The sequence below is a fragment of the Pipra filicauda genome, unplaced genomic scaffold, assembly GCF_003945595.2.
Source record: "Pipra filicauda isolate LSUMZ 115617 unplaced genomic scaffold, ASM394559v2 scaffold55_size4083901_pilon, whole genome shotgun sequence".
NCBI classification, from domain to species: domain Eukaryota; kingdom Metazoa; phylum Chordata; class Aves; order Passeriformes; family Pipridae; genus Pipra; species Pipra filicauda.
Window position 1 is genome coordinate 3,498,363 of NW_024104709.1, and position 13,771 is coordinate 3,512,133.

General features: G+C 38.2%; 1 protein-coding gene across 3 annotated transcripts in view; it reads right to left on the minus strand.

Moving 5' to 3' along the window:
- Window positions 1–13,771, minus strand: part of TIAM2 (TIAM Rac1 associated GEF 2) — a 91,581-nt gene that overhangs the window by 2,086 nt on the left and 75,724 nt on the right. For all 3 annotated transcript variants that reach the window (XM_027716878.2, XM_027716877.2, XM_027716875.2), the window contains 11 exons: window positions 11,015–11,194; window positions 9,503–9,571; window positions 9,004–9,129; window positions 7,764–7,872; window positions 7,003–7,182; window positions 5,549–5,667; window positions 4,341–4,449; window positions 2,566–2,624; window positions 1,622–1,727; window positions 802–889; window positions 30–184 (listed from right to left, as the gene is read on the minus strand). In XM_027716878.2, the coding sequence (XP_027572679.1) occupies window positions 30–184; window positions 802–889; window positions 1,622–1,727; window positions 2,566–2,624; window positions 4,341–4,449; window positions 5,549–5,667; window positions 7,003–7,182; window positions 7,764–7,872; window positions 9,004–9,129; window positions 9,503–9,571; window positions 11,015–11,137 (1,243 nt within the window). In that variant the 5' untranslated portion in view covers window positions 11,138–11,194. The remainder of the gene's footprint in view (window positions 1–29; window positions 185–801; window positions 890–1,621; window positions 1,728–2,565; window positions 2,625–4,340; window positions 4,450–5,548; window positions 5,668–7,002; window positions 7,183–7,763; window positions 7,873–9,003; window positions 9,130–9,502; window positions 9,572–11,014; window positions 11,195–13,771) is intronic.

The following is a 13,771-nucleotide window of genomic DNA, read 5'->3' on the forward strand; positions in this document are numbered from 1 at the left end:
ATTTTTCACTTTGAGAAGGTGTTTCTTACCCAATTTGGCTGTTGCAGGTACACGATTTTTGAGTGGGACAAGGCGATCTTTACAGGTTTTCTCCAGCGGTAGCTCACATTTTATGTGACGTCTGAAATTCTCCCGCAAAATAGAACGGATCACCTTCACAATGTTACTTTTGTTCTCAGAATCACTGCAAGTTTAAAAAAACAGAGAACTTAATTTTCCCCTCTGAAATAAGACACTGGGATAAAATCTGCCTCCTTCCTTTCTGCTGATGTACTTTAGTGCAGTGAGTTTTTTTAATAGCTTATATTAGTAGTGGGCTTGCAGCTATCACAAAATCATAGAATGTTTTGGGTTGGAAAGGACCTCAAAGATCATCTAATTCCAACTCTCCTGACACATGCAGGGATATCTTGACGTGTTGTTAGGCATTTCACATACCTTGTGTTTCGAGATCTTGATTACTTCCTCACAGGTAAATTCTGTACCAAGGAATCACCACCTTAAGTGGTTCTTTATAAGAAAGTAATTTCTGCTAACCAACTGATCAAATCAATTACTTTGCCCATACCATACTGGAACTTATGCTCATATATGTGCACAGATTTCTGATGTTAGATCACTGCACCAATTCACTCCCTTTTGAATTTGTTATACTTTATGCAGTTAAACACTGATGTAGTGTCTGGCTTCAAAGAGTGAGTGCTGCATCAAAACTGCTGATGCAAAGGTGACATGGGGGGAAAACCTTTTTTTAATTCCATTAATGTGATTTGTGAAATACAATCTCCACGTAAAGCTTACCTGCTGCACAACTGAAAAATTGTTTCTGGCCTGCCTTCTAGTTCTGACTTGGTGTGAATCAGTTCCCAGATACAGCTGTTCTCTGTTCCTATGCATGGAAGGAAACATTACTTGTGTATATACCTCACAAAGCCTTTGGCAGTAGAAAGACCAAGCTCCTCACTCCTGAAGGCAGTGTTAACATAGCCATGTGTATCCCCAGAAGATCTCACCCAAGATGGAACGCAACAAAAAGTCCCCTGAGTGCTCCTGTTGAGGCAGCCTAGCACTGCCTTTGATAACTTCTCTCTTGAAGACTTGCTTTCCCCCGTTCTTCCTGCTTCTCCATGCCTTCCAGCCTTAGAATGCCTTCACCCAGGTGTGCAAAGCATTTGTTTGTTTAAAGAACTTGTGACACTTTATAGAACATACAGGAATGAATAGGAGCATAAAGATCAACTTGAAAATAAAAACACGGGCCTCTACTACCACAAATTACAGTCAACTTTGCCCTGTTTGGAAAAACATGAGGATCAGCGCGCACACAGCATCAGGGTGTCACCAGGATGTCAACTATGGTAAATCACCTTCCTGTTATTGGGGATTTCTATTCTGTCATTCCTTCGCATCTTCCTGAACTCATGGAAGAAATCAACATAGCAAACTAAGGAAGTCTGTGAATGTTTCAAGCCTGTACTCCCTGACTGCAGAGACAACAGTGCATAGTATTTTCTCTACACCTGCCTGTTCCCAGAGGCTCCAGAGAGACATATGGAAGAAGCAGTATTAGAGAATCCCAGAAAAGCATTTAATACTCAAGTATTTAGAGCAAGAGAGTTACCTGCTGTGTTCCCCAGTCGAACTTGAAGAGCAGATAAAGGAATCAGCCAACGAAATTTAAATGGATCCAAGTCCCCATAATTATGTGCAGCACGAACATTAGTAGGCTGCAAAAAAAAAAACAGCAAGGATATTTCTAAGAAGTAGGAGAAAAAAAGTAGTGGTGTTTTGTGTTACTCTTAAAAGGCCTGCCTCTGAAGAGAAACTAAATTCATTACACTTTACTTCAGTCCCCTAAAAATGTGCTTGTAAGTGTAGTTGAAATGGTGATAGACACAACCTTTGGGATTTATAATTGCTTCAACTTTTAAAACCATTTGATTTTAATGGATAAAAGTAATATCTTGCATATAAATACTACTAGGGAACAAGTTTCCCATGAAAGAACATGCAGACTGTTGATCAACAGACTACATTAATCATGTAGCTGCTGCTGCTGCTTTTAGAGCCCCTCCATCTGTTACAATAAGCATGGCGCAGTACATCACTGTTGGTACTTGGGATGTACAACTTGCTACCTGACTTCAGCAGTCCAGGTTTGTAAGTGGGGACAGAGAAGGTTATGTTTATAATGTCCCTTTTCCTTTCCTTCCAGGATGATTGAGGGTCTATAAAACCAAGATCTTTCATCTACACACTGTGTTAAGGTAGACCATCTTAAATGCCATCTGGAAGAATTAATGATTTCTACATGGCAGTGTTTCATATTCCACCTGACAAAACTAACAAGGGGCTCACACAGAGAAGATGCTGCTGCTTACTAAATAAAAAAAAAAATATTTATTGCTACACAGATACTGAGCACTTCTTGTAGCTGAGATAGTCAGAATTCCAGCCTAGTGAGAGAAGGTGACATTTCACCTGAGTGTCTTCACCTTCAACACCAGTATCTCACATTGCAGTAGTATCATAAACACCCACCACCTACATTGATACCAGACTTACCATTTTCTTTTTAAGTTTGTAGTTCTCCTTATACACCAGTATAACAGCCCTTTTAAAAACTAAAAAGATAAAGAAAAAAAAAGGAAGACTGTTAGTATTTTCATTGAATTATTACACCTGTAACTGTCTTGGAGAAGCTGATTATTGTAGTCATGGGAATGTGAGGGATGAGATAAGCAAACATTGAAAAGCACTTGCCCTGTATTAAGATGACAATTGGTTTTTCATCCTACACTTTCATGCAACGGCAGTATTTTTTCCTCATATTTTGTTCCAAACATTTAGGATGAATCAATTCTATACATTTATTCTGAAACTACCAGCAAACTATCTCCTGTAAATCTTCACATAAACGAATACAATAGATGTAGATTACACAGAAAGTTTTCTTTCTGTAATCAGTGGACACTTTCAAGTGTAGTGAGGGGCCTATACCAAGAGAGCGCTGTGAAAAAGGACACTAAGTCTGGTCTTCCTACAGTTCAACATTGGATTAATTGGAAACTGAGACATCTCAATTCCTACTTTCCTTCTGCAGGAGATCTCTGGCTTCCACAACATCCAAGCGGAGTGTCTCACTAATTTTATCTAATCTTTCAGCCTCCAGGGAGATGGACATGTTTAGTGTAATTTGTAAGGAGGAATAGAAACATGGAGGCATTGAAGTTGCAGGTGAACCGAGAGATGGCTCTTCAGGGCAGTGCTGGATCCCAGACTGGACTCTAGGGCAGAATCAGCTCTATCCCTGCTCATGCACGTTTCCTTCCAGAGGAGAGAGGGGCAATAGTATGAATTTGAGTCTTGTCTCTATGTGAAGCTGGGATGCAGCCATAGCAAAGCACAGCATTAACCCCAAAGCTTGGCAGCTTTCTTCAGTTATACATACTGGATACATTTTCTAGGCTGCCTGCAGGGTGTTTGAAGTGAGAATAAAATTCAGTTTCCCAAGTGGCAGACAACCGGTCCAAGTTAAGCGTCAGGCCAGAGTCCTTTCATTCGCACATGTCATGCTGGGAATTGTCCAGCATATGTAGATCACCAAGAAGCTCATCCAAGGAGCCTGGTAGGTAGTTTATGTTTGTTCTGTTCGAAGCATCCTCTGCCCTAACCTGTCATGCTTCCCAGAGAAAGGGAGAAAGATAAACTTGTCTGAGAAAGAGAAACATGTCTGTCATCAGCTTGGAGTTCTTTTGTAGGTATTTATTCAGTGAAATATTAAAATAATGTTTTTTAAAGAAAGGGACGAGTGCCTAAAATATTTCACTGAAAGATTTAATTACTTAGGTAATGAGTAAATGATTAATTGTATATCTATTCTATTAAATAAAACTCTTGTTTGTATGCTCTCATTTCCACATTTGCTTTCAGGTTAAAAAATCTGGATGTGGATTTCAATGCAGTAGCTGTAAAACAGAAGTTAGCCTGAATTCACAAGAGTAGAATAAATCATGATTTTCCTACCAACTTCCTTTGAAAGCCTCATTTAACAGATTGTTCTAAAGATAATATAGCCTCTTGAAAATCTCTGATTTCTGTAGTTTAAATATAGGCAAGACAGCAGCTGCAGGTGGCTCACAGAGCAAACAGTACCAGCAAGCTAACAAATAGAAACTTTTCTCATGTTAGGAAATACAACTGTGTATTTTTCAAATATAAGTCCACCCCAGATATCACATGGCTACAGGGAGCGGGGTTTGGGGCTTTTATCCTGTGAGAAGGTTTAATGTGGTAATCTTTAGATTTGAAAGAGCAGAGTCATTAAGGAAGGCACTTACCAAACACTGTAAGTTCAAGGTCTTTTCTTGCTTTGCCCAGTGATGGGAACGGATTCAGCCAAGAAACTGTAGAGTGCATCAGAAGTTCTCCCATTGAAAGCTCTGTCACCTGTATTAAATTATAACAGTAGATAATAGAAATAAACAGTATAAATATAAAATGTTCAGGAGTACATATCAGTAACTTTAAGGATCTGTTTTCTGTATTTACTCTATGTACAGAAAGAGATCTACAATTACAGCAGGAAAAGTGTGAGTAATCGCCCTTTTTAAAAGAAGTAACAACTTTACTAAGTAATAGCCCCTAAGTTATAGAAGCTGGATAGAAGTTCTTACTATTAATAACTTAGAAGAATATTAAATTGACCTAATAACCTGTCACTTACATATAGCCAGTTGTGAACTGGCTGATTTAGTAGCTGTAAGTATAGAGTAATTAGTATTAATGACACTGCCAATGGCAGAATTAATGGAGGTCTTGTACTCTGAGGCTCCTTTCTTCTGGGGACACAGCGTAACTCTGAAGAATCTCACAGGCTGTCAAGTTTTGTTTCCCATAAGTGATGAGAAACCAGGTAGCCACACGGAAATAAAACAACTGAGCTGACATCTCTCATATCTGATATCCAACTTTACAGATTTGATTCGCTTAGTGATTGTTTGATGTAAATGACTAAGTGGAGACCTTGCTGCCCCAGTTCTGGGAGATGAGTGCACACAGTTCTGTATAACTAATGGGTTTTGCTCTGACAAATACCCATGGATGCCTCAGCACTGGAAGTGTAGAGAATGAGAATAACAGATCTTAATGTGAAACCCCTTGAATTGTCATTTTCATTTATACGGGTGAAAAAATATCTTAAGAACTTAAGAACTCTACAGCATGAAATCAAAATGCCTTAGGGCATGGATAATCTTTGCAACATTTTGAAAAAAGAAGGATTTTTCCTACTGAGAACTATGTCTAGTCCTGCTTGCAATTCATGTCAGTCCAGAAGGCGGCTCTGGCAGCTGTCTGAAAATTTTACCATAACCTACTGACAAAAAGAAACTTGACAGGCAGATACAAAACAGAAGTCAAAATATTAAAGGAGAATGGAGGACGCACAGCAAAAGTAAGTTTCCAAAATTACCTCAAGAAGAGATGAAACCCCAACAGCAAGCTGGATAATGCTTCAAGAGTCAATAGAACATGTTTATTCTCTTACCTCTTTCTCTGTTCCACTTTGATCTGAAACCAGTTGGTCAAATACAGTGCCATAATCTTCATATATTTTCTGCATCTCATTGATGTGACTTGCTACTTTTTCCATTGCCTTTAGTGCTTCTATAAGGTTTAAAAATTTTATAGACAGCTATGTAATTCAATTGTATTTTCTAAACGTGACATTTCTTTAATTGAGTTCCCCTTGAGGCAGGTAAAATAATGCTGTCTTCCCAAGCTCTGGTGAACTGAACTTTAGCTTTACATCAGTGCTTTCTCATAGTAGTAGAGGGAATACTTCTTGATCAGAGCAAGTAAAAAATGCTCATCTGGTGTCTTAAGTGCCTAAAAAAGGTTGCAATAAGCATTCCACTGACAAGCCTCCAAATGTTTGAATATGTATAGCAATAAGATAGTAACCACAGTTAAATTTTGCATCTTATAGATATAGGGCCACTAGGATTGCTGAAGTAATCTACACTCATTCTAGAATAAGTTACCTGATGAGCTTTAGGAGAAAGAAATTGCTTTTGTCGCCACAGAATGGACAAAGTTCCTTGTGGACTGTATACGTGAAATTAAATGCTAGTGTTCAGATTTTAAGTTTTGGGGGTTTTTTGCAAGCAAGATTACATTAGATTTTTGTGTTAATTCAGAATGGAATTGGAAAAGGGTGCTTCATTTCATCAGCTCTTAATGCTGCAGCCTTTTAGCAGTTTGGTATCCATCCTGACCTGAAAGTAAATCACCTCCAGCTTGTTTGGGCAAGGGAACAATATCAGCAACTCCTTTGAAGCCAGTAACAGCCTCATGACTTTTTGCTGACAATGGACTTTTGCCTGAATCTATTTTGTGAAAATGACAATCGATCCATAAAATAAATGTCTTGATTTTCATCCACCAGGTGCTGACAGACCTGAACTGGAATTTGTCAGGGTGAACTCCCAAGCGTCAGAGCATAGAAAAGCAAGCACTTTAATTGTTTGTTAGACAGATAAGTCTTTCTACATAGAAAGACTGTAAAGCTTTGATCTGCTCTATGGAAGCAAGAGTCACAGAAAAACCTCAAACAACAAAAATTTCCTTCTGTGGTACTCTTAAACTTTGACACATTTCAAGAATTAAATAATAACCACAAGATGGAGCTTTGGTCAGTTTTTCTCAAGTGGGGAAAAAAAAGCAACACTGTGACCTGAAATGCTCCTGTGCATGAGGATAAAGACCCCAGTCCTACTTGCCAAGGCAAATACTGGGCATATCTACTTCTCAAAGGGACTTGGACACACCAGGTAGCTAAAAACACAAAAAACCCAATTATTTTTAAGGAGAGGGAGGGACTTCTCTCTAGGTTTTGACAAGTTCTGTGCTATCCATCAGAATGCCTACTTGTATCTTCAGAAAGGGGAGGAAATAAAACTTAACTCATATTCATTCCTGTAGAAGAAAGGAAGAAGTTACCTGTCAAATGATAGTGCTCCTCACTCTCGTTATCTGTCAGAGACACCAGTTCTTTTAAAAGCAGAGGATATTTCAGCACTCTCTGAACAGGCTTTATGAGATATGACTCCAGTGTAGAAGAATGTTGCTTTGTGGGATTTCGAGCATCCAGAAAGGTCTTAAAGGCACTATCTGTTTTGGCTAGATGTAAAAAAAAAGAGTTGGTCAGTTGAACATGGAAGTCATAGAAGCTACAATAATTGGAAAGCATGGGATTGCAACTTGAACCCAGCACCAAAACTCTCACCCTTTTCAATAGATGGTTTACAGAGTAGTATACACTATTCATTTCATAATAATTTCCTGCATGAAATAACATTCTTAAGGGCTGAGAGAGCAATTTTATCAAGGTGAGATTATTCCTCAATGTAATTTTTCCACTGAACTGCAATGAATGGTAGAGGAAGTAATCCTGAACTTACTCTACCATTTGTTGCTGCTTTTTGGAGTCTGCGTCTGCAGACAGCACAAACTTGTGGAAGATGTTTCTGTAGCTATCCAGGCTACGGCCTAGAGGTTACAAAAGGAATCTCATTCTTCAGGTCTATACATACTACAGCAGAACCTCTGATCTTTGCTCTTCCTATTGAACGATACCTGATCAGTCCTTGTTTTGTACCAATATTCATTCTTTGATTTACCAAGTTGCAAGATTTTTTACAGTAGTTCACTGCAGTTTGAATTCATGCAAATAAATTACAATAATGAAGACAATAAATTACCTCTCTCAAGAACTTTCTGAACTTTGATGTGGTTTGCACAGAAGCCACTGTACAGTTTAAAGTGGTCAGCATAATACAGAAAGGAGCCTCCAAGGGAAAACAGCAATTTCTGAAATCAACACAATCAGATGTTAATTCATTGCTAGAATCCTAAATAAATATTGAGGAACATGACATGCAGACTCAATGTTGTGATTATCTGCTATCTTTCTACACATATCTTGTATTTTTATATATATATATATATACATACACATATATAACATGAGTATACTACTGGTAGTAATTCAATGATGTTTTTGTATTTTGCTGAGTATAGAGGTCAGCCTACTTAGGCATAGCCTCCAATTTTCTCCTTTCTTCCTGAGCAGGTAACACCACTGCAGATGTTCTGTTTTACTATATATTTCAGGCAGCACAGGAACAAAAATCAACAGACATGTAACTATGCTGTGCTGGGAAAAAAACATGAGCAATAGGAAGCAAGGCATAAAAGTGCCAAAGCCAGAAGGGACAGTGTAAAACAAATACAGGATTGCTTTCCAACTGTTTTCCTTTTTTCAGGCAGGTGGTAATTACAGGGCACCTCTGATGTTCTTGGATGAAGAGGAGGTTGGGAAGATGTGGGAGGGATTGAATCACAAGAGAGAGGTTTTTAGAAAATGCCTCCTAAAGCAAATATAAAAAAGAGGAGTCGTGAGGGAGGAGGAGAGCAGCCCTCTCCCCTCTTTTTAATCAATGTTTGCTCCACAAAATGCAGCGAGTGTTTGGGACACCTGCCAGCGGTCTCGCTCAGTCCTGAGCCAGTGACTCCATTTCCCATTAGGGAAGGTACTGGGTGGTGCTACAGCCATTTACACTTTGTAGGCCCTCTTCTTGGACCTCACATAAGAAAAGCTCCCAGTCTGTAGCAGGTAAGTTGAGAACAGTAGGGATAAACACGGGCAGGGCAGAATTCAGCACAGCAACAATAACCTTTCTACAAAAGGAGTTCTGCTAGTTTATAGTGTACTCAAAGTCTACTCTGCGTTTTCCCATGTTGCATCTTCTGCTAAGGGAAGATAAAACCATGAAAAATAGCACATATCTTTCATTGCTGAGTAGAAGTCTGTAAGCCAAAGTAAAGCTTCAAACATAAAAGCAACCATATGAAACTTCTTAGAGCCAGAAACTTCTTAAAGCCAGATTTTCACAAACATTTTCAGGCACACTACAAAGTATGAAATGATGAAGTATTTACCCGGAACTGAGATGGTGTTTCCAATGTATTAAAATCTGAGGAAGAAGATATTCCATCTTCAAGGGTCTCCAGAAACACCTTCTGGAAATCCAGCATTTCTGGCAGACTGCCGAACAAGGACTCCATCTGTGAAAAACATCAGGCTATGAAGTACAGCACTCCATAAGAGTAGTCTTGTGAAAACAGTGGACTAAGGAGACGTAACACACAAAGAAGTTGCAAAGGCCACTAGTGTCTTTGTTAATACTTTTCAAAGGGGTTTTATAAAAAAATCCACACAAGAAGTGAAGATTTCTTAGCAGTTAATTCAGAAGAACAGTTACCCTTTAGGAAAAAGAAGTGATGCACACACGAGACAAAAAGGCACTGACTGGTATAATTCCTTTTTTGTTATCTTTGTTGTCTGCTTTTTCTATCATACTCTCAGTAATGAAAAACCCAAGTGCCAAGGTCTTAACCCATAAAAGAATGAAAAGCATGTATTTCAGTTATCCCTCACCTCATCCTGAGTGAGGAAGGTTTCATTTTGAAGGGGTTCCAAGTACAGCTCAAAGAGGCAGCTCAAGTCCTGCAAGAAAGAGTATTTGTTCACTTTTTATGTAACATTTTGAAATTGCTCTTTTTGTGACCTTGAGATAGGGGTAAGTTTTGGGAACGAAATAGAGATAAAATTAGTTTCCAGTAACAAAATCACTTGCATGTTGTTAGCACTGAAGTTACTGCTAAATTAGACACAAACTGATTCAGTATAATGTTTTTGTTTCATCCTTAAAGCTTTACAGCTTGATTATAACAAATTATATTTTACCCTAGCATGAGGAAAAAATGTTACAGATGATGGTTTTCTATTGAGTCCCTCTGTTCATGTGTGTTAGACAAACCATATTAATAGCCACTCATTTAAACATCTGCAGTAAAATTCAGGGGGACATGTAGTATTTTAAAATCCTATTAGTTAATAAAGTACTCAGTTATGTTGTCAGGTGGATGTGATCAAGGGCTTTTTCAGTCACCTCTTCAAGGAACTGGTGCTACTTTTGAAGACTTTAACTATCCCACACCAAAGTATGATGTCAGAGCTGGGGCCCCCTGCAGGGCTTTCCGACTCCGAGAAGAGAAACACCAGAAATTCTATGTAGAAGGAGTAACAAGCAACTACCTGAGAACATCACAACGAGTATGTGCAACCTGCCAGGATTTTTCCTGGTGCAAAATTTCATATAAATCAGTGATCTCCATGGTCATGCTTTGTTCAAGCAATTCCTCGAACAGAAACATCAGGACATACATGGGGGTCCATGTTCCATAAAGCTTTCTCAAGCTTTAGAGCATATGGCTGTATCAGTATATTGGTGGATGTACAAAGACAAAGTGTGTTCTCTTCTGCAAACATTATTGCAGCAAATGCGACATCTGTAACTATGTGTTTTGAGATCCAGTAAAGAAGATGACTCCTCTGTGCTAAAGGTCAATGAAATCAACATTTTCATGTTTCTTTTGGCATCCAGTCACATCAATTTGGGGTTTATAAAAAGAAGAGAGATATATCTAGCAAATTACGGACTTACCAGTCAGAAGAGAAATAACATGTGTGATGCTACAACCAACTGGAGTTGTGACTTTTAGCTATTTTCCACGGTTAAACTTTTTTTCTGATTTGTAGGCGACTAATCTGTTCTTCTACCAGATTTATTTGCATCTTGAAAACTAGGGCAACATTCCCTAAAACCTGTTTTTGTATTGCAGGTATCTGCTCCCCACAAATTAGCACTCTCCGATGTAACTACAAATTGACTAGAACTAATGCTACTACATCAAATCCTGCAGCCCCTGTTACAGGAACAAGCCTGCTGAAAACAACAGGAACAAGTAGATAAGCAGACTTTGTAGCTTATGGCCCTTGTTGAGGGCTGGTTACATAAAGATAAGCATGAAATATTAAAGAACATCCACAAGTTATGGTCAGCCTCAAAAACAAGGCTGTAGTGAGCCAGACTTTATTTTTTTTTACCTTGACATAAGATTTCTCAGTGTCCATAAGTTCTTGGATGACTTTTCTCAATCTATCTGCATCAGAAAGGTGGCGAGCCAGTGGTCGTGGAGGTGGATCCTGGTTGTCCTTCTGTCCTTCCATACTGCTTGCTTGGACTTCTTGGAAGTTCCGGCACAATGCACTGATCTGTTCCGCACTCTGTTAAGTCAGAAGAAAGAGACAAACGCCAATGTTTTCAGAATACAAGCTCTACTACAATTATTTCTAAATTCCTCCAATTTTGGTCTTGTTCCAAATTCAGGGGCCAGAGCTTGCCATTGATTTTTGTCTGATGTGTATCTTGATAGCTTTGAACAGCTTTAATTTATAGCAGATCCAGATCACAGCAGTAAAATTAATTTAAAATTTTCTAGTGATTTTCCAGTGCAAATTATTTTCAGTCTTCAGAGACAAGCTTGTGAGATGCAAAAGATGAGAGAGCAGATATACTTTGATTCTTATGACAGTAGCTTCACACTGTTTTCCATCTCTCTTATTTTGCAACACTCACTGGATCAAAAATAGAAAGAATCAGTAGATAAATATCTTATAAGCATCAAGAACAATTTTTTATTTGTCATCTGCTACCTATATTTTGTGTGTTTTGTTGTTGCATTTTAAACAATGAAACATGGAACTGAGGATTCAAATTCCAATGTCCTGCATTGTCAAAAGATGTTCAGATGCTTTCTCTCCAAGGAGTCAACTACATATCAGGATCTTTTGCTTTCAAAACAGGCAAATGGAAACCTAAATCTTTGAGATTCTTTAGAGGAATGATAAAAATGAGAAAAAAGACAAAACAGAAAATTTTCAAGCCAGGTAGGAACTGAAGATAGAACAACAACGGTTAATCTTGTAAGGCAAAGATGGAAGAGAAGGAGATATTTCTGACACTGTGAAATAGGTAATTTTCTCTTGTATGACCACCACTAATATCCAAGAGCAACTTTTGCAGGCAATAATCTTTAATGCTTAATTTGAAAATTATTCCACTGTTCTCTTTCTTACAAAGTATTTCTCTGAAAGCTAAAATATCACTATCATTACCCAATTTTACCTTAACAACACCTTGATACTACATGAAATAATTCTTCAGTGCTTCTGTCATTCAGATACTCACTAAGAAACTGGACAGTTGCATATGTTGTGCCATTTATCACCTTGTATTTATCAAATGCATTCAAATAAGGACTTACATCAAGTGTAACTCTTGTTTCAGTGAAGGTATCAGGACATGAGTGCATTTTAGAACTGTCTGTAGTAATTTACTCCACATGCTGTTTCAAGTGATCCTTTTTGGGTGGTTCACTACTGATTACCTGTGTAACTAGGTTCACCAACATACTAGGGCATCAAATGAACAAGTGCAAAAGTTATTCTACAAATGAGTTGAGCTATACAAAGCCTTCAGTAGGGTGGAGGCTAAATGAATTTGCAATATTTAATCTCAACCATTCCTGTGATAAAACACCTATATGATGAAAATAAATGTTAAAATTTCAGATATTTGCCATGTAGTCCATATTACTCTGTAGCTTCACATCTTCCAGTTTTAAACAATGCCACCACTCTAAAAAAAATTAAGTTACTTTCCTCACGGATACATGCAACCAGCTTCACGGTTTTGTATAATGACAGTTTGCAGGACTATAAAATTTAGATACATTTAGTATTTTCAACACTTAGTAGGACCCAACAAAATGCAACAGAAAAAATTGAATGGTGTTTGTTGGAATTACAGTTGCACACCAATGAAATACATTTGAAAATCAGAGTCAGTCTGTGAAACTAAAATTAATTAGTGGTTTGGAAACAAATCACAACTTAATTTAGGAAGAGGGGTATGTGTGTATGCATGTTATTTTAAAGCAACTTCTAAACAGCCGAATGCCAAAGTACTTCAGTTTTTTTTCTTTGTTTCTTATGTCAGAAAGGTTTGTATTTGCATCAGAATGTCTCAGATGTTACACTCTCTACAGCTCAAGCTGCACGTGGGCAGCTTGATTTACATCAGCCTGATGACTGATCAAGGACACCAAGATCAAGGATGCAAAGCAGCCTGTTGAAAGAAAGTCATAAGCATCATCACCAGGCACAGTTAGAAGTCCTCTATTCCTCCTCAACCACCTTCCCATAGAGAGCAGGCAGACATTGGGGAACATGCTATTTCTACATCCCCTTCAGTTTTGAGGTCAGAGCTGCATCTGTCACCAAGAAAAACTGGATAAGAAAGCATATTGAAATACATGATACTCCTCAACATAGATACTTTTTGGTCATGTAATTTTGATGTCAGAAATTATTCTGTATAACTGGCCTAATCCCAAAGCACAGGATTCCCTCTCAGGTACAGCAAACAAGCACTGATTTTTATAAACTTTAATATGTTCCTGAAAATACATGCAAATTTGGCATTAAAAATATTGCTCTTGACCTCCCCTGCTGCTCACAGGATCTTGTCCTTTCCTGAAGTCTTGCTGCTCTCTGTCCTTCCCTTTATGTGGAGATTCCAGACTGTGCAATATCCAGACATCACCCTTTGTACCCACTGTGGTATTTACATTTGGGTCAAAGCAAGCATGAAATGCTACGTGATCACAAAAGTATTTCACATTCACTCATCCACATTGCATGGACCATAGAAGATGCAGGAACCCCTTTTGCCAGTAGAAGCACTTTTTCTTGACAAAGAGCTTAGCATTAATGAGAAACTTCATAGTAACAAATAAGTAC